Here is a 25,687-nt window from a genome sequence, read left to right on the forward strand (position 1 = left end):
TCCCAACGAGAATGTATGAATTGCATCAATGGTACATGGACATTAGCAAGAGATCCGATCGAGAGTCCCTCATGGTATATGTCAAGAAGGATGATTACTACCATGAGAAAGCTGTGGCCGTTGAGTATTCTGAACTGTTTCAGTTATACAATCAAGACGCACTCGACAAATCTATCGTCAGTTGCTATTGTCTATAAGTGATTTCTTTCTGTAATTTAAGTCTCAAGCTAGCTGTAGTGATCCTTTTGATCAATCATTACGTGTAATTATCCTCACTATATTCTTTTCTGTGGTATTATGCAGGATGAAGATGTATGAAATGAGAAAAGGTGGACGCTATGGCATTGGGTTCATTGACCCAAACACCGTTAATGAATACACATGGAAATTAGATCCATATTATGAAAAAGAGGTAGAGGACAGCATGCTAGAGTTCTTCAAGCGCCTCAAATACAATGAAGATATACTACTTCCTTACAACTTCGAGTGAGTCACACTTTCTTGTACTACAAATTCTCTGTTTTTGCCTACTAGCTAGCTACATGTTTTTGCTTACATATGCCCGCTTAATTAAGACATGCAAACGTGTGTGCATGCAGATTTCACTGGATCTTGTGTATCATTAAAGTTGACGCCGGAACAGTTGAAATACTGGACTCGCTACTCACAGCAAAAGCTAACTACAACATCTTGTATGGGATAGTCAACAAGTAATTTCAATCATTATTTATAACTACATATCTCGACCTATTTAGTTCGTCATTTCATGATATGAACTATTTAATAACCCCTTTATTCATTTTCTTTGTCGGCGGGCAGGGCTTGGGCAAGGTTCATCAGCGTCACGGAAGGCGAATGGAAACCACAGGTGAAATGGTTTCGATCCAAGGTAAGTAATTAAGTAGTACTATAGCTAGCTAGCTAGCTGCCATCTCTTTAATTATCATGCTTGATTAATTATTATCTGATCAAATTAAATTCCATTCTCGTAAAAAAGGCCCTGAAGCAGGCGCAGGGGACTGATCTGTGTGCATACTGTGTTTGCGAGAACATTCGCATGATGGCGTCCGAAAGGAGCAGATCTCAAAGACAGGAATGGGTACGCTTGTCAGAACACTATTCACAATTTTTACACCATTATCGATATCTACTCACACAACTAATACACATGCATATATTGATCTCCTTCTTAACAGTTCAATGAGGTGCGGGACAAGCTCCTACCAACGGAGCGCGTACAAGCACTTCAAGAGGAAATAGCGGGATTTTTGCTCGACCAGGTCATAAATCCGAAGGGAGAATACTATTACCCGCTACCGCCCCCATCGACCAAGTCATGAACCACTTCCAATTGTCTCGTGCTCCGAAGGCACCAATCTGGCTAATGCCACTGGCTCCGAAGGCAACATATGCATATGTAGGAGAAATTGTATATAGCTATACATGTGTGTATGTGTGAATTAATATGGTGGTTTGTGAGACATGATTGATGATATATATATGATTGGTTCTACTAGAAATTCTATATATATATAACATGTACAATGTGTAGTACCGTAAAATATCAGCAAACGAAAAAGAATTAAAATGGAAAACACAAAATTAAATGAAAAAAATCATAAAACCAAAAACCCTCCAAACCATTTAGTACCGGTTGGTTTTACCAACCGATACTAAAGGGCTCCCGGCCCCCGGAGCTGGCTCGTGCCACGTGGTGGCACTTTAGCGCCGGTTCGTGCTGAACCGGTACTAAAGGGGGGGGGGGCTTTAGTGCCGAAATAATAGTGCCGGTTCCATAACCGGCACTAAAGGCCCTTACGAACCGGTGCTATTGCCTGGTTTTCTACTAGTGTTCCTGTTTCTTTGACTGACCAAGATGCACCGGGAGACCCAGGTACCTCTGGTTTCGGGATTCTCGAGCAATCCCAAGAGCTGCAAGCACAGATGTTTTCCTACCACTCAATGTCCCCTTACTAAACATAGCTGACGACTTGGATGTATTTATCACCTGTCCCGAGTGACGCACATACAGAGCTAAAATTTCCTTTAATTTATTTGCTGATTGTATATTTGCCCTCATCACAATAAGAGAATCATCCGCGAAAAAAAGATGGTTTATTCTTGGTGCCCCTTCACATATTTGCACCCCTTCCAACGAACCATCCAGATCTGCTTTAGCGAGCAAAACAGAAAATGCCTCAGCACATAAGATAAATAGATAGGGAGACAAAGGGTCTCCCTGCCGTAAGCCCCTTTGTGGCGAAAATTCGTCCGTTAATACTCCATTAACTCTGACTCTATAAGTGACTGATCTCACACATCTCATCACCATCTCGACCCATTGTGCAGCAAATCCCATCTTTAGCATCATGCTCTCCAAAAAATTCCATTCTACACGATCATACGCTTTGCTCATGTCGAGCTTGACTGCAACCACACCATCCCTACCCCCCTTCCTTGTGTGCATAAAATGGGTTAACTCGTACGCAAGCAAGACATTGTCAGTTATCAATCGACCAGGCACGAATGCAGACTGCGTTGGTGAAATAATATCGGGCAGTAATACTTTCAGCCGATTTGCGAGAGCCTTGGAGATCAATTTATATATGACGTTGCACAACGATATTGGTCTGAACTCAGTGATTCTCTTTGGGTCTTTCACCTTGGGAACCAGGACAATGGTCGTCTCGTTCCAACCAACCGGAATCTCCCCACCATTTAGCACATGTAACACCTCATCCTGAACCTTTGGACCAATGCAATGCCAAAACTTTTTATAAAAAATACCGGGCATTCCGTCCGGCCCTGGCGCCTTAAGATCACCAACGGCATCAAGCGCTTCTTTCACATCAATTTCCGTAAAAGGACGTATGAGTCCCTCATTCATCACTGGAGTCACCGATGGATTAATATGACAAAGTAGTTCTTCCATATCATTATTCGGCCCTACAGAAGACAAAAACAAACTTTTGTAATGATTAGCTATAAAAGGCCCTAATTCTTCCTTTTCCTCCACTACTCCACCACCATCTACCTCCAACTTCTTGATCACATTCCCCCTCCTCCTTTCAGAAGCAAAAGCTTGGAAATAACTTGAATTACGATCTCCATATTTCAACCAATGTGCATGAGCACGCTGCCGCCAGTACAGATCATGTTGGTCTTCCATGCGACTTAACTTGTACTTAAGTAGAAGCTCCCGAGATATTCGTGATTGGTTTAACGGCCCTCTTCGACATGCTTCCAACTCTTTCCTAGCCTTCTTTATCCTTCCCTTCAATTCCCCGAGCACCTCCTTGTCCCACTTCGTTAGGGTATCACCCACCTTAAACATGGCATCCCTGACCGTACACCCCTCATTGCCAAACGCATTATTCCACGCCTCTTCTACAATCTGAACACATTCTTCCTCCTGCAACCATTTGGCCTCAAAGCGAAACATTGGCGGTGCACGTACTATTCTGTCCCTCCCATCCTGCACATTAAGTTCCACAATGATTGGACGATGATCAGAATGGCGCGGATCCCCATTGATCACTCGGTGTAGTGGAAACAAACATCTCCATCCCATGTTGGCCACTGCCCTATGAAGTCTTTCTCTCGTATAGCCCTCTACTTTGTGGCAGTTGTTACGCCAAGTGAACGGATCACCCACAAAGCCTAGATCATCCAGCGCGCACCCCTCCAGAGTTCTCCGAAACGCATCCATACAGCCTTGGGTCCGAGCCGGCCCTCCTTCCTTCTCAGCCGCAAACAGAATCTCATTAAAATCACCCACACATAGCCAAGGGAGATCAAACTGAATATGTAAATTTCTCATCAGTTTCCACGTCTTCTCTTTCTCCCCTGCCTTAGATTCACCATAGATCCCCGTTAGTCTCCATTTTGTACCATTCTCTTCCTCCACATCAGCATCAATGTGGTATCGCCCCATCCATCTCAAACTTACCACCACACCTCTACGCCAAAACAGCGTCAGGCCACCAGAACGCCCCTCGCAATCCTTAACTATCATGTTTGGCATGTTCAATTTCCAACGCAACAGCTCCATCTCCTTCTCCAAAGATTTAGTCTCTGACAAAAAGAGAATATCAGGCACTATAACTCTCAATGCGGCTATATCTCCCACGTGTCGAGGCACGACTTAGAGGCATAGCCGCATTGAAAGCAATGTCGCAAGTCGGGAAATCATCACACAACCCATGTACATAAATAATATAAAGGGGAAGAACATAGTTGGCTTACACTCGCCACGTCACATCAAAGTACATGAATAACATCCATCATACAATTCACTCATGGCCCGACTACGGCGCCAAAATAGAAAAGACCCCCAACATGCGACAAGGCCCTGAATCTAACCCCGAATAGGCACCACTACTGATCATCAGGAAAAGACACATAGTAACGCTGAGAGTCCTTGTCGTACTCCCACTTGAGCTCGAGCGCGCCATCTGGAGCTGTATCATCTGTCCCTGCATCTGGTGTAATAGTAATCTGTGAGCCACAGGGACTCCGCAATCTCGCACCCTCGCGATCAAGACTATTTAAGCTTAATAGGTAGGAAAGGGGTAATGTATAAATGGAGCTGCAGCAAGCGACTAGCATATATGGTGGCTAACTTATTCGCAAAAGAGAGCGAGAAGAGGAGGCAATGCACGAGCGAGAAACTAGAGAGCAACCTGCGCAAACATAACTCCAACACCGTGTTGACTTCCCGGACTCCGCCGAGAAAAGGCCATCACGGCAACACACTCAGTTGATTCATTTTAATTAATTAAGGTTCAAGTTATCTACAACCGGACATTAACAAATTCCCATCTGCCCATAACCGTGGGCACGGCTTTCGAAAGATCAATCCCTGCAGGGGGGTCCCAACTTAGCCCATAACAAGCTCTCACGGTCAACGAAGGAATAGACCTCCACCCAAGACACACCGATCAGACTCGGTATCTCGGTACAACAAGATGATTCGACAGGTCAAAACAAGTCCAGCAACACCGCCGGAATGTGCCGACAAATCCCGATAGGAGCTGCACATATCTCTTTCTCAGGGCACATTCAGATTGTCCAAACTTCCGGTAGGCCAACCCAGAGTTGCCCCTGGTGGCCACCAGCGGCTGACGTTCCGGACCAACACTCAGAGGAGCACTAGCCCGTGGGGGGCTAAAATAAAGATGACCCTCGGGCTCCGGAAACCCAAGGGAAAAAGGGGTAGGTGGCAAATGGTAAAACCAATGTTGGGCATTGTTGGAAAAGCTTTAATCAAGGCGAACTATCAAGGGGTTCCCATTATAGCCCAACCGCGTAAGGGACGCAGCAATCCGGGAACATAACACCGATATGACGGAAACTAGGGCGGCAAGAGTGGAACAAAACACTAGGCGAGAGGCCGAGCCTTCCACCCTTTACCAAGTATATAGATGAATTAAGATGACATAGCAATATAATGATATCCCAACAAGTAAATAAATGTTCCAACAAGGAACGGCTCCAATCTTCACCTGCAACTAGCAACGCTATAAGAAGGGGCTGAGCAAAGCGGTAACATAGCCAATCAACGGTTTGCTAGGACAATGGTGGGTTAGAGGCTCAATCATGGCAATTGGGAAGCTGACAAGCAAGTGGTAGGCATCGTAGCATTGGCAAAGCAAGAGAGCGAGCAAACTAGCATAGCAAAGATAGTAGTGATTTCGAGGGTATGATCATCTTGCCTGCACAGTTGTCAGAGTTGACTGGATCCTCAAAAGCAAACTCAACGGGCTCCTCGTTAGCGAACTCATCTCCCGGCTCTACCCAACAACACAAACAAGCAACAAGGGTACAATCAACCACGTGCAAACTCAAGCAATAAGATGCAAATGATGGTATGCTATGCGGGATGCGATGCGGGATGCAAAATGCAAGACGTGACAGGAAATACATGAACCTGGCCTCAACTTGGATAACCAAGTGTGCCAATGGATAGAGGGGAAGAAATCCTCTGAAAACGATATAAAGATCATAGGAATCGGAGCTACGGTTTGGAAATGGCAAGCGTTTTACGAAACGAACCGATCTGCGGTTTACATCAAGTAGGCTCCTAAATGCAACGAAATGAACATGCTACAGCCACCAAACATGAAAACAAAATGCATGGCAGGGATGTACACAAGATGCTTAACAAATCATTAGGACTAAGCCATAGGAAAATTCATCCATTAAGGGGCTCAAACAAGCATGGCAAAACTGAATAAGCAAAACAGATTTCAGACTTAGTGAAATTAACACTAGTCTGAAATTTCAGACCACGATACTCTCTTCGAAGCAGCAAAACAACATGAAACATAACATGCACATGGCAAGTAAGAGCATGGCATGGAGCTACTCAACAAGCTTAACAAAACACCCAAAATGACCTGGGGCCAAAAGGGTTCACAAAATACTCTAACGAGCACACGAACATAGATGAAACACAATCAGTTTTCAGACTTAGTGAAAACTGAGACATGCTGAAATTATAACTCATGAAGGCATGTAAATGAGCTCGATGCACTCACTATGGTGCAAGTCATGGCAAGGCAAGCATATATCCATAAAGAAGGCACAAAATGCTAGCTAGACATGGCAAGAACAATGGCATAGCATGCATGGATCCCTAGCAATAGCACCGGCAAAATCGCAAAAGAGTTCACGATCTGCCCAAATTAACAACGATGCAAAAGTTGAGCTCGATTGACTCAACCTAGGTTGCTCGAACATAACAAGTAAAGACATGGATGGATAGAGCACAACAAGATTAACAAATGTCCCTTACTGATCATGCTCAAAAGAGGCACGGATCACTAGGAAACAAGCCGAACATATGGCATCATGAACTAAAACATCCCAGACTTAGTGATTTTCACTAAGTCCCTGAAATCAGCAATCTCAGGTACCCCTCTTTGCAAGCTTGCACAAGACACCATACACATCCTAAAAATGCATGGGTGGCACCTCTGGAAAGAAGACAAAATGCTTAACAATTCATCCCAAAGGGTCACAGGCATATCATGCACACAATAATCATGGCAAAAATGACAAAAGTCCATGATGAGCTAACGGATCTGCAATTTAACTCACGATGCCTCCTAACAGCATTTTGGGCATCAAGATGAACTCAAATGCAAATGATGCAATGGAATGAAATGATGTACTCGTCGAGGCGAAGATTTCGATATATCATATATCCAAAACAGAGCTACGGATGCGGAGATATGAGCAGTCAAATATAGCATAAAAATTAAGAGGGGAAGGGATAGTCAACCCTAGGGATCCTCAGATCCAGATCTGGATCGGATCTCGGGCACTATAGCAGCGGCGGGTTACTGTAGCAGCTCGAAGTCCGGCGGAGGAGAGCTCGTCGCCGGCGGGGGGGGGAGAGCGCCGGGGCAGGAGAGGCCGGGCGCGGCCCGCGAGGAGAGGGCGGCGGGGAGCCGGAGTGGGCGTCGGGGCTCCGCGGTGGTGGCCGGCGATGGGACGGGCTCCGGCTGCCGGGGCGGTGCGGTGCCGGCGAGGTCCGCACGGCGGCCGGAGGAGCGAGGCGGCGGCGGGCGGCGGCCGGCCACGGTGAAGAAGACGGCGGCGCGGGGCGTGGAGGGAATGGCCCGCGGGCGGCGTCGGGGGCCCGATCCGGGCCTTCGGGCCCGGCGGCGGCGGCGGTTGACTGCCACGTGGCGGCAGCGGAGTAGACGAGGGGCGGCGGCTCTGGAATCTTTTTTTTTGTAGGGTTTGGACGGGGGAGAAGAAGAGATCCGAATGGAGGGGGTATTTATAGGCATAGAGGGAGCTAGGAGAGTCCAAATGAAGTGCGGTTTTCGCCCACGCAATCGTGATCGAACGACCGAGACGATGGAGCAGAGTTTGGTGGGTTTTGGGCCAAATTGGAGGGGTGTTGGGCTGCAACACACACGAGGCCTTTTCGGTCCCTCGGTTAACTGTTGGAGTATCAAACGAAGTCCAAATGATCCGAAACTTGACAGGCGGTCTACCGGTAGTAAACCAAGGCCGCATGGCAAGTCTCGGTCCAATCCGGAAATGTTTGATCCCCACACACGAAAGAAAGCTAGAAATGGCCACCGAAGAAGAACGAAGCGCCGGAATGTAAAACGGACAACGGGGAAAATGCTCGAATACATGAGATGAACGTGTATGCAAATGCAATGCACGTGATGACATGATAAGAGATGCACTAAAAGAAAACAACACACGGAGACAAAGACCCGAACCCGAGAAATAAATATAACTTAATGCCAGAAACGGCAAGAGTTGGAGTACAAATTGGGAAAGGTATATCTGGAGCGTTACAACACTCCACCACTACGAAAAGATCTCGTCCCGAGATCTAGGACTGAAAAAACTCCGGGTACTCAGAACGGAGGTGATCCTCGCGTTTCCAGGTAGCTTCACGGTCGGAATGGTGTGACCACTTGACTTTGAGAAATTTGATTGACTTATTGCGAGTCCTGCGTTCAGTCTCTTCAAGGATTGCAACTCGGTGCTCACGATAGGAGAGATCCTCTTGGAGCTCAATGTCCTCGAAGTTGACGGTGCGCTCAGGCGTCTTGAAGCACTTTCGGAGTTGGGAGACATGGAACACATCATGAACATTGTCAAAGTTTGCAGGAAGCTCGAGTTGATAGGCGAGGTCGCCTCTTTTGCTGACAATCTTGAAAGGACCGACGTATCTAGGGACAAGCTTCCCTTTGATACCGAAGCGACGCGTCCCTTTCATAGGAGAGACGCGGAGGTAAACATGATCTCCAATCTCGAAAGCCAAATCACGGTGCTTACTGTCATAGTAGCTCTTCTGGCGGGATTGGGCTGCTTTGAGGTTATCACGAATGACCTTGCACAATTCTTCTACCTCTGTGATTAGGTCATTACCCAGCAGCTGACGTTCACCGGTTTCCGACCAGTTGAGAGATGTACGGCACTTCCTACCATACAGAATTTCAAAAGAGGCCTTGCCCGAACTTGCGTTAGTGAGAACTTCTTCATGCACTATCAATCTGGTCCTTCAAAAAAAACAATGTACTAGTTTTCTTCACGTCCAAAGAAAAAGAGACGGCGGGGCGTTGCGAGAATCGAACTCGCGACCTCTCGCACCCAAAGCGAGAATCATACCACTAGACCAAACGCCCTACTCGATGCTTAATACCGTTAATCCCTTTACTAATCCTTGGTAATACTACTCTCTTCTTATACAGCGAGGTAAGCAAAGTTGGATCGACCCGTCCTCCCTCCCTTCCAGAACCTTCCCTCATCCCCTCCCCTCTGAGATACCCCCATGCCGACGGCGACGGCGATATCGCTCTCTCCGGGGGCCTCCGCCGCCAGACGCCAAACCAACCCCCTCCACCGCGCCGCCTCCTCCTCCTCCTCCCCATCCTGCTTCAACCCGCCGCAGCCGAGGCGGCCGCTGCCCCGAGGCGCCGTCGCCGCCTCCGCCTCCGCCCCCGCCGGACGCCGCGTCGCCCGCTGCAAGGCCGCCGGCCCCTCCGCCGCCGACCACGGTACGTGAGACGCAAAATCACGCTTCAGATTATCAAGTCCCAGCTAGGAATTCCTTGCGTGCCGCCTGACGAATCATTTTCAGTAATGGAATCTGTGCTGCCAGTAGATAGGAATAGGAACAGCTTACTGCCGAATTGACCAGCGGCGCACAAACTTGTGCTTGCGCTTGCTTGTGTTCATCTTGTTCCGCCACTTCTCGTGAGCAACGCTGGAATTTCACCCGTGTAAGCCTGAAAGAAGCCATGCATCTGTGCAGGTGTGCTTCTTGTACTATATCTGTTCAGCCAGCAGTTAGCAGTGGCATCTCGCCTCTCGTTCAAATAACCAAATTAACGGAGCGAACTCGTGTGCGGTCAGCGATCGAGGTTCATGCCACCCTGTTCCTATAGATAGTCTGCACAAGGTCTTGGCTTTTGGGTTAATACATTGCTGTTCTAGTACATTTCATTGGTACTGCATTTCACTGCATTTTGTATCGGAACAAGGTCTCAGTTCTGGATCTATTGCAACTGGAGTACTAGTATGTTACAGATAAGAAGCTCATGTTTCTGTCCTCTGCTTCTAGTGTAACAGTGGACTAGTAGTAAGTTTTTCACAGGGTAGTGTGCTGGTGAACTATGTGATGCGGCATGCTTACTTACTCCAATCCTAGTGCAACAGAAGGCTGTAGAAGGCATTAGCTATTGCCCAGCTGGTGTTGGTTGAATTCTTCACTGCATCCTGATCTTATCTACACAAGGTCTCAGCTTTCAGATCACATTGGTGCGCTGGTGCATTTTAGTGGTAGTGCACTTCACTGCATTATCTGTAAGCAAGGCCTCAGTTTTGGAGTTGTATTGCAACTGCGGCAGTATGTCAGAGATGTAAAGCTCATGTTACTGTCCTCTGCTTGTAGTGTCACAGTGAACTAGCAAGTTTTCACACTATAATTAACTAGTAACTTCTGCTTCTAGTGTAAACATGCTAATCCTAGTGCAACTGAAACCTGCGGCAGGCCTTAGCTATTGTCGCTTATCTTTGATCGCTAGCTCCCAATCAATGGCATATGCATATCAAGAATCCAGAATTCTTGATCCACATATGGTTAACTGCACCATGCACAAAACAGCATACCTGCATGATTGCCCAGTTGGAGTGTTGGTTGAATTTTTCTTCTGAAACAAGAAACAAACAATCAGGTTCTCTATATTGATCTTGAGTGCCTGTTTGCACTTGCAGTGGGCGATGTGGAGGAGCAGACATGGGACGAGGTCGTCCTGGGGTGCGAGACAGTGGTGCTGGTCGCGTTCTGGGCGCCATGGTGCGGCCCCTGCCGCCTGATGCACCCCATCATCGCAGACCTGGCAAAGGCCTACGCTGGCAGGCTGAGGTGTCTGAGGGTGAACACAGATGAGAACCAGGAGGTGGCCTCGAGGTATGGCATCAGAAGCATCCCCACCATCCTCATCTTCAAGGACGGTGAGAGGAAGGAGACGATCATTGGCGCCATCGCAGACACTGCATTGGCCGCCACGGTCGACAGGTTCTTGTGAGCCTACAGTAGCATGCTGTAACATAGCACATGCTGATTCGAGTGAAAAGATTTTGCATTGAGCCTGGCATTCTAGCTCTGCTTCCATGATTTTTTTGTGAAATCAGACTGAGTTGCGTGCAAACGGGAATAATTTGGCATCGCTTCTGATATGATGATCATCAAGCCTGCAAGGGGATGACCAGTTTTCATGGCTGACTACTGTTGGTTGGGCCATATGTATGTTGCTTTCTTGTATATCTGATGGTGACATTTTTCCCGACGATATCTAATGGTGACTGTATCTAGTACTGCAAGTCAAATCATATATTCATATGTAATGGGCAATTCTGATTCTTTGCTCTTCAATGCCCGAGGGTCTCTTTGATTTAAAGTTTCCTTTTTGCATACGAATCTTTCATAAGAACTTTGAACTGCATCATATGAAATTTTCTACATAATTAATTCAACCATGGGGAATTAGTTACTGTCATCATGCAGTTTTTCTATTCTCTCGTTTTCATAATCTGCCAATCAAAGACACCCCAAAGTTTTGTGGCTCCAACTGTAGGGATTCGATCTGCTACTAGCACAATTGTGCTGCTTACATGTGAGCTATACCTCTTCTGCAGCGGCGCTAAGGGGGAGCGACAAAATGATTCCCCAGGCGAACAATAGATTCCTAAGAGGTGCTTCTGTTGAAAATTTATAGAAAATTTGCAATATAAATGCTCTATGGGCCTCTTTGATTTAAAGTTTCCTTTTTGCATAAGAACTTTGAACTGCATCATATCAAATTTTCTACATAATTAATTCAACCATGGAGAATTAATTACTGTATCGTGCAATTTTTCTATTTTTGCGTTTTCATAATCTGCCAATCAAAACACCCCAAAGTTTTGTGGCTCCAATTGTAGCGATTTGATCTGCTACTTGCACAATTGTAGTGCTTACATGTGAGCTATACCTCTACTGCAGCGGTGCTAAGAGGGAGAGACAAAATGATTCCTCAGGGGAACAGTAGATGATGAGCACTACTGCAGAGGTGCTTATGTTGAGAATTTATAGAAAAATTGCAATATGAATGTTCCATATGCTTCTCAGATTTCCATATAGAAAGAAAACATTTTTGTGCCTGAGAGAAAAAAATGATTCTAAAATAGGAAAATTATGAGCACTAAATTTGTTGTTTTCACAGAAGGCACTAAACATATCTGGTTTTTTTCACAAAATTTACATGTTCTCTTCCCGAATCCTGTGACATACGATTATTATTGTTTTGTTCCGGTGCACCTCTCAATTTCCTCGCTCCTTGGCTTTGACATATGTTCAGAATCACACAATTCATAAAAGTTTGGAGATATCCGGAGGAAGCTCATGAAAGTGCGCCGTGAGTTCGAGCAGGAGAAGGCTAATTCTCTGTATCGGAGGTCATCCAGGAAGGAAAAGGACCTTGCTAGACAGCTTAATGATCTCCTGCTTAAAGAGGAGATTATGACACGCTAAAGATCAAAGGCCAGATTGGCTACATGCCGGTGATCGTAACACCGTTTTTTTTCATTCAAAAGCTTCAAGGAGAAAGCATCAGAACAAGATTTTGGTGCTGGAAAATGCGGATGGGGTGATTCTTGACACAAAGGATGAAGCCCGAGCTGAAGTGCAATTTTTTTTACATAAACTTGTATACGACTCAGGAGGAGGTTGTGATTGATGAGGTGCTGCACCACGCCCCACCTGTGGCGACTAGCGTTATGAATGAGAAGCTGATCCGGCCTTTCTGTGAGGAGGAAGTTGAGCATGCATTTTATTTCAAAAAAAAAAGTCGATCATGCATTATTTGCAATGGCTCCATCGAAGGCACCAGGGACCCATGGCTTCAATGCGGGGTTTCACCAACACCATTGGTCTCTGATAGAGGAGGACGTCACACACGCGGTGTTACATTTTCTGAATGGTGGCCATATATGCCGGAGGCTATAAATAAAATGGTAATTGTGTTAATTCCCAAGGTTAAAAAATCCGACAAATATCACTCGGTACAGACCCATCTCTCTTTGTAATGTGATATATAAACTTTACACTAAAGTGTTGGCTAATAGGCTAAGGGAGATCCTTGATGAGATTGTTGCTGAAGAGCAAAGCGCTTTGTACCAGGTAAACTTATAACTGATAATGTCATCACTGCTTACGAGTGCATCCACGCCATGAAGAGAAAGAAGAGTAAGCAGGGCTAATGTGCTGTCAAACTTGACATGATGAAGGCGTATGCTCGCGTGGAATGGCCCTATCTTCAAGGAATCACGCTTCAGCTGGGTTTTCTGAAGATTGGGTGTCTCTGGTTATGAAGTGTGTCAACTCGGTGACTTTTCAAGTTAAGATGAATGGGGAAGTTCTACCATCATTTCGCCCTTCTAGAGGCATAACGCAAGGTGACCCAATCTCCCCTTATCTCTTTCGGTTGTGCGGGCAAGGGTTAGCATGCCTTCTCAAGAATTATGATGGTGGATGGGTTGACAGATGCATTCGGCCAGGTTTGAAATCCCCATGGATTTCGCATCTCTTGTTTGCAGATGATTGTCTAGTTTTTATGAAAGCAGATTCCAGAAGGGCACACCGACTAAATGATATTTTGCAAGCATATAGTTTGGGCTCTGGTCAGTGTGTTAATAAGGCCAAAAGTTCCGTGTTTTCAGCCCAAATTGTGGGGCATCTATGAGGGCAGGAGTCAGATCCAACTTGCAGATTCATAGAGAAGCTCTGGCAGAGAAGTACCTGGGACCACCAACGGCGACAGGTAGGATTATAGAGCAGAATTTTATTCATTACCGTGAGCAGGCTAGATCCAGGGTGCAGGGATACTGTGAGAAATTGATGTCATGTGCGGCAAAATTGGTTCCCTTAAGGCAGTGATCCAAGCCTTGCTGGCACATTCTATGAGCTGTTTCAAGTTCACAAAAGGCTTATGACAGAAAGTAACAACAGTTATGTCAAAGTTTTGATGGGATGGATCACTTGACAAGAGGGGAATGCACTGGCAGTCATGGGAGAAGATGTCGATATCAAAAGCGAAGGGCAGGCTTGGCTTCTGAGACCTACAGCTGTCCAATGATGCCGTGCTTGCGAAACAGGCATGGCGCCTGATTGACAAGCCTGAGAGCTTGCGTGCTCAAGTCCTTAGGGGACATTACTATCCTGATGGAGATTTCTTGCAGGCAGGATGCCCTGCTAGCGCCTCCCTCCACTACGTGGAAGCAGTGGCGGAGCCAGCACCCGGCGAGCCGGGGTGGCTGCCCGGGCTTCCATGCTCCATGTTCATGGAGCTCTAGTATAAAATAATGGTTTGATTAACAGTTTGCTTGGGCAAAAGCTAATTATATTGGCAGTAGTTAGAACTTGCCCAGGCTCTAAACTTGAGCTGGCTCCGCCACTGCGTGGAAGGCCATCATTTACAGGCAGAGAGGTGCTCAAGAAAGGCCTCATCCGAAGAGTTGGAGATGGTTTGACAACCGAAGTTTGGCATGATAACTAGATTCAAAATGCTACTTCTTTCAAACCAGTTTGTAACATGGGAGATGCTCCAGTCCATTTGGTAGCCGACTTGACGGGATTCGGGTGAGTGGGACGAGGAGAAGATTAGAAGGGCTTTCATCGCTCCAGACGCCAATGCCATTCTGAACATGCCCCGATCGCGTGTGGCTACGGAGGTGTATTGGGCATGGGGCTTTGAGCGGTCGGGAATTTTTACGGTGCGCTAGGCGTACCGTCTGCTTATGGAGTCGCGTGAAGAGTTGAAGAGCTAGATTGGCAGTTCGACACAAGGGCAGGAGGTATGGAAGGCCCTTTGGTGTCTAGATGTACAACCGAAAAATTCGCGTCTTTTGGTGGCCTACACTTCACGGCTTTCTGCCGACAGGAAATGGCCCAGATTGGTAGTATTTATTTATGACATTCTTTTTAGTAAAGGAACATATGTGCTGTGGATATCTTTTTATGGGTTCTGAGGGATTCACTCAGAACCAGCTCACCTTATAGAAGTTTTTCCTCAATGTTTAAGCTGGCTAAACTCAGTGGCCATAGTTTTCGTGTTTATTTTTCTCCCGTTGCAACGCACTACATTTTTGATGGTGTTATATGAGCGATGAACGTATGGGAAATCCTTAATGATCCAATCCTCTAAAACTCCTATGAAAAATCAAAGAAGCCCTACACAGATTGCATAGCACGGGCGGCTATTTCCATGGCCGGCACGGTGGAGGCATCGACCGGAGACCGGCAGACCGGGCACGTCCTGTGAGACCACAGCCACTCGTCGATGCACCGGTCGTGGAAGAGGTGCGTGCACGCCGGCAGCTGCTTCACCACCTCCTTGGGCCTGACCTCGGCCAGGCACACCGCGCACTGGTGGCCCTCTCCGCCGCCGCACCTCAGCTTCTCGTACTTGTACACGGGCAGACTGGCGATCGCGGCACGGCCTAGCCCGATGGCTGGTTCCCGTGCAAGTGCGGCCATGAACTGACCCCCTCTGGTTCTTGCAGGAGCTCGCGTTGCGACCTAGCGCCCGAGCGCACGCGCTCGCACAGCCCGACGATGAAGAGGAAGGCGAGCAGAACGCTGCCGATGCCGACATTGGTTCGCCAGGGGATGCTGGAGAGTTGCAGTATGCCGCACGTCAAGGCCACCGGAGCAACGACGATGAACACGAGCTTGAGCGGCATGCCGGCCAGGCGGCGACCGAATCACGCCGGTTCCAATGCTATCGGTCTGTAGTTTGAGCTACGTCTATGGGCTCTCTGTATAATTGGTTTGTTTCAGGTGTGTGCTGGTGTCTGGTCTGGCTGGGGTTGTCTTTTCACGCGGCCTGTGTTGTCTGACTGCAAGAGCCCATCGATGTCGACAAGCTGACCATCTTGGAGTTTACGTGCTCGTACTTTTGATCAGGCAAAATTACCGTAACATGCACGTGTGTGTGTCATCCTGGTGTGTGTGTGTGTGTCATCCTGGTGGTCAGGCAAGACCGCAAGAGACAATTTGCAGCGTACTGAATTATGTTTCGATGATCACAAGGAGGAGGATCTCTGCAGTTGTTATTCTGAAGGCAATGCCATGCAATTTATAAATATCACCCATTGCTTTCAGTTAGATGGTCATGATCGCAAATCAACATATGGTTGGTGGTATTCCTAATCCACCAGGTTCATGTCCTAGACTCACTGGTCTTCGTGTTTTTCTGAATTTGTTTCAGATCTTTCGGCGATGTGCGTTCAGTGTTAGGAGACATTTTCATCGACTACAAAGGCGTCTGTGGTGGAATCTCAAAATGATGTGCCGACTCAGTCTTTCGAAGGTGATCATATGGGTAGGGTGTGCATGTGTGCCTTGATAGGGGTGAGTATATGTGTGTATGATTAAGCGTCTGTGTTTGTACTGTGTTAAAAAAAATCAATGATCAGGGTCTCTCATGTATGACAGTATCGCAAAGAAACAGTCAGATTTAGCAATTAGACATGTCAATATTTTGTTCAAAAAGAGAGGGAGGAGAGGTCCATGGTAAGAAATAGGGGAGTAAGATTGGTGGAGACTGAGAGAGGGGTCGGTAAGCTTCAATCCCCAAAGAGTTATCTGGCGTATAGATGTCTTCACTGCACGAGCTTTGGCACTGAGATTCAGACTGAACCTAATGCAAACAACATGTCGTAATCGCCTTGTTATTTATTCGGACAACCTTAAGGTCATTGAAATCATAAAGAATGATGGAAGATCTGGCAGGTTTTCATGATTGTTACCATGTTGCTTATGATTTTCCTCTTACTAGCTTCATACACTATAATGGGAAAGCGATCATGGCACAATTCTCTTTGTAGTAGTGCTTGGTTGGAGAGAGTATACGGTTTGGCTAAAAAGCAAATACGTATCAGTTTGCTTCATTTAGTTTGCTTCATTTTTAAAAAAAGAAAAAAAAAGGTCATTTTCCTCCAGCAGAAAAGCAAACTGAAAAGCCCCGAGAAACCCCAAATCCACCCCCCGCAAAAAAGAAAAGAAAAGAAACCCCAAATCCTTGGTGGGTGGGCAGGTGGCGTCGCCCTCGCGGTGTTGCTTCTGTGGGCGACGAGGGGTGAGAGACTGCCACCGCCGCTGTTGTAGCACTACGATGTGAATCGAAGGAGTGTAATGGAGGCCAGGTTACGACATACTAATATTAGTATTTTTAGCATGGTGGTGCTCCTTCGCTTTCTTGTTCCCCAGGGCTAGTACAATATGCTTGATCATTTTAAATATCATAAGATGTAATTCATTGATCAAGAAGGCCTTTGACATATTATCACTTTGGTAATACTCCCTCCGGTCCTTTTTACTCTGCACATTGGATTTGCCGAAAGTCAAACTTTACTAAGTTTGATCAAATTTATATTAGAAATTATTAGCATCTATAATATCTAATAAATATAATATGAAAATACATTCCAAGATGAATCTAATGATATTGGTGTTGTTATGTGAATGTCTATATTTTTTTATATAAACTTGGTCAAAGTTGGATGAGATTGACTTCGGACAAATCTAATATGCAGAGTAAAAAGAACTGGAGGGAGTACTATGTGGCGTGCTATATTTTTATTCGTAAAATAAAACAGTTCTTGAAAACGAATATAGTGACCACAATGCCATGTCACATGACCTCATACCAACAATAACAACAAAGAAATTACTACTAACAGCCAGGGTCTTGTTGTAAGGGAACATAATACGCCATACATTTTGAAGCAGATTTACTCTGTAACGCCCTAGATATAACTTTCCCAATTTGTACTTCAACTCTTGCCGTTTCCGGCATTAAGTTATATTTATTTTTCGGGTTCGGGTCTTTGTCTCCGTGTGTTGTTTTCTTTTTCATGCATCTCATGTCATGTCATCACGTGCATTGCATTTGCATACATGTTCATCTCATGCATTCGAGCATTTTCCCCGTTGTCCGTTTTGCATTCCGGCGCTTCGTTCTCCTCCGGTGGTCATTTCTAGCTTTCTTTCGTGTGTGGGGATTAAACATTTCCGGATTGGACCGAGACTTGCCATGCGGCCTTGGTTTACTACCGGTAGACCGCCTGTCAAGTTTCGTACCATTTGGACTTCGTTTGTTACTCCAACGGTTAACCGAGGGACCGAAAAGGCCTCGTGTGTGTTGCAGCCCAACACCCCTCCAATTTGGCCCAAAACCCACCAAATCTGCTCCATGTCCTAGAGCGTTCGATCACGATCGCGTGGCCGAAAACCGCACCTCATTTGGACTCTCCTAGCTCCACTTATGCCTATAAATAGCCCCCCCTCCATTTTCGAATCTCTCCCTCTCCGAAACCCTAGCAAAATCATCTCTCCGCCGCCGGACATGTCCGCCTCCTAGCGGACGAAATCGCCGCCGCCTCAGCCTCTCTCCACCCGACAAGTGGCACCCGCCACCTACCACCGCCGCCGGCCCGCCCGACCCAGGCGCGGCCCTCCTCGGCCCGTGCGGAGCCGCCGCCGCCCGCGGGTTCACCGGGCGTCTTCCCCAGCCCCGGCGCCCGAGCCGCCACTCCCCGGCCGCCCCGCCGCCGTGCGCCACCTCGCCGCCCCGGCGACCGCGGCCGGACTCCGGTGCCTCTTCCTCGCAGCCTCACCGCACCGTCCGCCGCCGCCCGGAGCACGCCGGCGCCGCCCCGGCCTCTCCTCCCCTCAGAAACCGCGAGCTCCGGCCACCGCCACCGATTCCGGCGCCAGCCATCCTCGATTTTCGCGCGCGTGAACAGTACCACTACAGTGCCAGATCTGGATCTGGGATCCCCCGGTTGACTTTTCCCCTCCAACCCTAATTTTTCGTGCATAGTTTGACCTATCATATCTTTGCATCCGTAACTCCGTTTTGGACATATGATATATCAAAATCTTCGCCTCGACGAGTACATCATTTCATTCCATTGCATCATTTGCATTTGAGTTCATCTTGATGCCCAAAATGTTGTTAGAAGGAGGCATCGTGAGTTAAATTGCAGTTTCGTTAGTTCATCATTGACTTTTGTCATTTTTGCCATGATTATTGTGTGCATGATATGCCTGTGAGTCTTTGGGATGAATTGTTAAGCATTTTGTTTTATTTCCAGAGGTGCCACCCATGCATTTTTAGGATGTGTGTGGTGACTTGTGCAAGCTTGCAAAGAGAGGCACCTGAGAATTCTGTTTTCAGGGACTTAGTGATTTTCACTAAGTCTGGGTTATTTTAGTTCATGATGCCATATGTTCAGCTTGTTTCCTAGTGATCTGTGCCTCTCTTGAGGATGATCAGTAAGGGAGTTTTGATATTCATGTTATGCTCTATCCATCCATGTCTTTGTTTGCATATGTGGAGTGCTCTAGCTTGAGTCAATCGAGCTCTACTTTTGCTTCGTGGTAAATCTGGGCAGATCGTCAACTTGTTTGCGATATTGCCGATGCTATTGTTAGTGATCCGTGCATGCTATGCCATTGTTATTGCCATGTCTAGCTAGCATTTTGTGCCCTCTTTATGGATATATGCTTGCCTTGCCATGACTTGCACCGTAGTGAGTGCATCGAGCTCGTTTACATGCCTTCGTGAGTTATATTTTCAGCATGTCTCAGTTTTCACTAAGTCTGAAAACTGATTGTGTTTCATCTATGTTCGTGTGCTCGTTAGAGTATTTTGTGAACCCTTTTGGCCCCAGGTCACTTTGGGTGTTTTTTTAAGCTTGTTGAGTAGCTCTATGCCATGTTCTTACTTGTCATGTTCAGGTTGTGTACCATGTTGTTTTGCTGCTCCGAAGAGAGCATCGTGGTCTGAAATTTCAGACTAGTGTTAATTTCACGAAGTCTGAAATCTGTTTTGCTTATTCGTTTTTGCCATGCTTGTTTGAACCTCATAATGGATGAATTTGGTTATGGCTCAGTGCTATTTTTTGACAAGCATCTTGTGTACATCCCTGCCATGTATTTTGTTTTCATGTTTGGTGGCTGTAGCATGTTCATTTCGTTGCATTTAGGAGCCTACTTGCTGTAAATCGCAGATCGGTTCGTTTCGTAAAACGCTTGCCATTTTCAAACCGTAGCTCCGATTCCTATGATCTTTATATCGTTTTCAGGTGATTTCATCCCCTCTATCCAGTGGCACACTTGGTTTTCCAAGTTGAGGCCAGGTTCATGCATTTCCTGTCACGTCTTGCATTTTGCATCCCGCATCGCATCCCGCATAGCATACCATCTTTGCATCTTATTGCTTGAGTTTGCACGTGGTTGATTGTATCCTTGTTGCTTGTTTGTGTTGTTGGGTAGAGCCGGGAGACGAGTTCGCTAACGAGGAGCCCGTTGAGTTTGCTTTTGAGGATCCAGTCAACTCTGACAACTGTGCAGGCAAGATGATCATACCCTCGAAATCACTACTATCTTTGCAATGCTAGTTTGCTCGCTCTTTTGCTTTGCCAATGCTATGATGCCTACCACTTGCTTGTCAGCCTCCCAATTGCGATGATTGAGCCTCTAACCCACCATTGTCCTAGCAAACCGTTGATTGGCTATGTTACCGCTTTGCTCGCCCCCTTCTTATAGCGTTGCTAGTTGCAGGTGAAGATTGGAGCCGTTCCTTGTTGGAAGCTTTATTTACTTGTTGGGATATCATTATATTGCTATGTTATCTTAATGCATCTATATACTTGGTAAAGGGTGGAAGGCTCGGCCTCTCGCCTAGTGTTTTGTTCCACTCTTGCCGCCCTAGTTTCCGTCATATCGGTGTTATGTTCCCGGATTGTTGCGTCCCTTACGCGGTTGGGCTATAATGGGAACCCCTTGATAGTTCGCCTTGATTAAAGCTTTTCCAGCAATGCCCAACATTGGTTTTACCATTTGCCACCTAGCCTCTTTTTCCCTTGGATTTCCGGAGCCCGAGGGTCATCTTATTTTAACCCCCCCCCCCCCGGGCCAGTGCTCCTTTGAGTGTTGGTCCAACTGTCAGCTGCCGGTGGCCACCAGGGGCAACTCTGGGCTGGCCTACCCGTACCTAAGACAATCTGAGTGTGCCCTGAGAAAGAGATATGTGCAGCTCCTATCGGGATTTGTCGGCACATTTGGGCGGTGTTGCTGGACTTGTTTTAACCTGTCGAATCGTCTTGTTGTACCGAGATACCGAGTCTGATCGGTGTGTCTTGGGTGGAGGTCTATTCCTTCGTTGACCGTGAGAGCTTGTTATGGGCTAAGTTGGAACCCCCCTGTAGGGATTGATCTTTCGAAAGTCGTGCCCGCGGTTATGGGCAGATGGGAATTTGTTAATGTCCGGTTGTAGATAACTTGAACCTTAATTAATTAAAATGAATCAACTGAGTGTGTTTCCGTGATGGCCTCTTCTCGGCGGAGTCCGGAAAGTGGACACGGTGTTGGAGTTATGTTTGCGCAGGTTGCTCTCTAGTTTCTCGCTCGCGCCTTGCTCTCTCTTCTCGCTCTCTTTTGCGAATAAGTTAGCCACCATATATGCTAGTCGCTTGCTGCAGCTCCACTTATACATTACCCCTTTCCTACCTATTAAGCTTAAATAGTCTTGATCGCGAGGGTGCGAGATTGCTGAGTCCCTGTGGCTCACAGATTACTATTACACCAGATGCAGGGACAGATGATACAGCTCCAGATGGCGCGCTTGAGCTCATGTGGGAGTACGACGAGGACTCTCAGCGTTACTATGTGTCTTTTCCTGATGATCAGTAGTGGTGCCCATTCGGGGTTAGATTCAGGGCCTTGTCGCATGTTGGGGGTCTTTACTATTTCGGCGCCGTAGTCGGGCCATGAGTGATTTGTATGATGGATGTTATTTATGTACTTTGATGTGACGTGGCGAGTGTAAGCCAACTATGTTCCTCCCCTTTATATTATTTATGTACATGGGATATGTGATGATTTCCCAGCTCGCGACATTGCTTTCAATGCGGTTATGCCTCTAAGTCGTGCCTCGACACGTGGGAGATATAGCCGCATCGAGGGCGTTATAAGTTGGTAATCAGAGCCTTCCCCGACCTTAGGAGCCCCCATTGCTTGATCGTTTTAGCAGCCGAGTTGTGTCTAGAAAAAATGTTTTGAGTCATTTAGGAATTATATATCGGAGAGCTTAGGAATTCTTTTTACTTCCCAGTCTCATCATCGCTCTGGTAAGGCATCCTGACTTAGAGTTTTGACTCTTCTCTTCTCAAATTTCACAAAAAAAAAATTTAGGATCACGCGAGTATCTTGGATTTGTTCCGATGGCTTATGATGAGAACACTGTCTTGGTGCCTCCTGTCAGGGGTTTAGTGGCAGTATCCCGGGGAGTTGAGCTCTGAGGTGTTGTCATCATAATTTTATCGTTGCAATTCTGGTATACTTGAGATATGTTCACGACATCGAAAATCTCCTTTATGCAGTTCGTTGGTGAGATAACCTCGATGTCACCCAGTACTGGGGCGGGAGTTCGGGAGTATCGCCATAACTTGTATAACGGATGCTTTTCGAAGGTTGAGGTAGATGGTTTCCGAAGGTTTCTTGGTTATGTGTTGAAGGATGGATACAGCTGGATGTAGTTATTGCTAGTTTGGGTGAGATATTATGCTTCCCCTGTATCCCCAACACCTGATTGCATAACCGGAAAGTTTCGGGAGTTTCATAGGTGGGAATTCAAGTAGCTCGTAGGATATCTTTCCAACGGATATATGATATGAAATTGGGGTTCAACGTCTAGTGGTTCGCCTATTCACGGTCGATTTTACAGTGGTCTCGTTGTGTCTTAAAGAGTCCTTGGCTATGCTGACTCGGGGACGCTTCGTATGTCATGTGCACTGCCTTGTACATGATGGTGCTATACGATCGAGCCCGTGTAGGTCCCACCACGAAAACTTCGGACGAAATCTCTATCATATATTTGTTCCGGCTTATTCCGCAAGCCAATCCTTGGTTTTATTTTCAGTTGTGGTATTCGAGTTGCTTCCAAGTCAGGTGTTGATTCTATCCCTCGTTGATTTACCTCTTCTACCTAATTCTACGTGGCTTCGCAATTTAGGAATTTGTGACCACTTCAAGAGAAGTGCATTCGTTCATTTTGTTCGGATGTGAAGACTTTATGTTGCAATTTTCATTCCGTTGGTTTCAGCTTCATTTATCTGCCTATGTGCTAACGGTGGTCAACCTCTTCAGGATGGCTCCCGCTAAGAGCACCAGTCAGAACCAGAATCAAGATCCGCCACCACCTCCGCCTCCTCCGGAGGCTTGGCAAGCTGTGATGGCCGCAACTAATGCAAATACACAGTTGATCATGCAAATCCTCCAAGAGTGGAATCAAGGCAGTCAAGGGAATCAAGGCAACAATCAGAACCATTTTGCTACTCTGAACCAGTTCCTCGCTAATGGTCCAAAGACGTTCAGCAATTGTGTTGAGGCTACCGATGCTGACGATTGGCTAGTGGATCTGGGCAAGCATTTTGAATGCAGCAACGTCAGGCCTGAAGATTTCGTCAAGTTCGCTTCTTTCCAGCTCAAAGATCATGCCGCAGAGTGGTTCCAGCAGTACAAGGATTCCAGAGGTGAACGTTTGATCACTTGGGATGATTTCCATCGAGATTTCCGAGCTCATCACATTCCTCAGAGTGTGACTGAAAGCGAACGTGAGGAATTCCGCAATCTGAAGCAAGGCTCTTTGTCTATCTATGACTACAACAAGTTGTTCCAGAAGCTCACCCGTTTTGCCAAGCAGGATGTTCCTGATGAGAAGAGCATGATCTATCAGTTCAGGGGTGGTCTCCATGAAGAAATTCAGCTCGCTCTTGTCCTCTTCGAGCCGCTGAGATACGATGAGTTCTACAACATGGCACTGAAGCAAGAGGCTGCTCAGTTGAGGTGTGATGCTTCCAGGAAGCGAGTCAGAGACACTACGCCTTCTTCCTCTACTCAAGTGGCCAAGCAGCAGAAGTATTGGCTTCCTCCTCCTCCATTCCGTCAGCCGTATCAGCAGAAGAGCAAAGGTGGCAGTGGTTCTTCCCACCCACCCAACCCAGGCTTTCAGAACAAGACTTCGTCTCAAGCTCCAAGATCGAGTGCTCCGTACCACCGTCCGCTCTCAGAGGTCACGTGCAACAAGTGCCTACAGAAGGGTCACTATGCCAACAAGTGTTTCAACCATAGGCGTCTTCCTCCTCCTCCTCGTGTCAGATCGGCAAGTACAGCTGTGGTCAAGCATAACCCCAAGTCCGCCAAGGTCAACTTGATGAACGCAGCTCAGGCAGAGGATTCGTCAGATGTGATCATGGGTAACCTTCCTGTTAACGATATTCCTGCAAAAGTTCTTTTGATACGGGTGCTTCGCATTGTTTCATCTCAAGGCCATTTACATCTAGGCATGGTTTGGCTCAGCAAATTTTGCCTAGTCCATTAGCAGTCGTCTCTCCTGGTAAGCGCATGCAGGCTAACTCCATTGCTCCGGATATTTCTATCATGTTGGGTGATTTCAAGTTTCTGGCTTCTCCAACGGTTCTTGGTGATTCGGATATCGATCTTATTCTTGGGATGGACTGGCTCTCTAAGCATAAAGCTCAGCTTGATTATGCGGCCAAGCAGATTCAACTGACTCATTCGTCTGAGGATGTAATTGTCTTTGCTGCTCGAGATAATACAATCCGATTGTTTTCTCTCAATGAGAAGGGTGAATTGGATGCTATTTCGCAGATCCCAGTTGTTTGTGAGTATCAAGACGTCTTCCTAGAAGAGCTCCCAGGATTGCCTCCGCACCGGCCGGTTGAATTTGTTATTGAACTTGAGCCCGGTACGGAACCTGTGTGCAAACGTCCCTACAAGCTCGGCCCTAAAGAGTTGAAGGAGTTGAAGAAACAACTCAATGTTCAAGAAAGAATGGGTCTCATTCGGCCTAGTACTTCTCCGTGGGGTTGTGGTGTTCTTTTTGTGAAGAAGAAGGATGGAACGGACCGACTTTGTGTTGATTATCGTCCATTGAACAAGAATACCATCAAGAACAAATACCCACTTCCCAACATCAATGAGCTGTTCGAACAACTCAAGGGTGCCCAAGTATTCTCCAAGCTTGATCTCCGTATGGGTTATCATCAAATTCGTATTCGTGAGCAAGATATTCCCAAGACGGCTTTCAGGACAAGCTATGGGTCATATGAATACACTGTCATGTCTTTTGGCCTCGCCAACGCTTCTCCGATGTTCTCTCGCATGATGAACTTCATCTTCAACCCCTACACCAATGACTTCGTTTTGGTCTATCTCGACGACATTCTGGTTTTCTCGAAGAACAAGGAAGATCATGCCAAGCACTTGCGTTTGGTTCTTGACAAGCTTAGGGAACATCAGTTCTACGCCAAGTTGTAAGTGCATCTAGTGCCACCCCTAGTTGGTTTTGGAGTATTGACGACAAACCTAGTTGAGGGACTAATGTGTTTGTGAGAATTGCAGAATAACACAGGTAGAAGTCCCTCTTTGATTCGGTTTAGCTACCAGAGATGACCCCCAAAAATGTATGAAGATATTGAAGACAATGGTGGTTCATGAAGACATTCATGTCGAAGACAATGACATATGAAGACTCCCCATGAAGCTTTTGGAACTCGAAGACTTAGATCCTTCGTAGCT

At 46.7% G+C, this 25,687-nt stretch overlaps 1 protein-coding gene, 1 non-coding gene and 1 pseudogene across 2 annotated transcripts; 1 reads left to right on the top strand and 2 right to left on the bottom strand.

Annotated features, from left to right (window-relative positions):
- Positions 1-9,089: 9,089 nt before the first annotated feature.
- TRNAP-UGG (transfer RNA proline (anticodon UGG)) lies at positions 9,090-9,161 on the bottom strand. The gene has a single exon. It is a non-coding gene; the product is annotated as a tRNA-Pro (tRNA).
- Positions 9,162-9,258: 97 nt separating this feature from the next.
- LOC123147313 (thioredoxin 1) lies at positions 9,259-11,413 on the top strand. The gene is made up of 2 exons (XM_044566540.1): positions 9,259-9,533; positions 10,753-11,413. Exons 1-2 carry the CDS (start codon positions 9,308-9,310, stop codon positions 11,064-11,066), a joined length of 540 nt encoding a protein of 179 aa, XP_044422475.1. The 5' UTR covers positions 9,259-9,307; the 3' UTR covers positions 11,067-11,413.
- A 3,834-nt stretch (positions 11,414-15,247) lies between these two features.
- On the bottom strand, positions 15,248-15,759 carry LOC123150870 (RING-H2 finger protein ATL32-like; annotated as a pseudogene).
- Positions 15,760-25,687: the final 9,928 nt, after the last annotated feature.

Source organism: Triticum aestivum, chromosome 7A (assembly GCF_018294505.1).
Source record: "Triticum aestivum cultivar Chinese Spring chromosome 7A, IWGSC CS RefSeq v2.1, whole genome shotgun sequence".
Lineage (NCBI taxonomy): Eukaryota > Viridiplantae > Streptophyta > Magnoliopsida > Poales > Poaceae > Triticum > Triticum aestivum.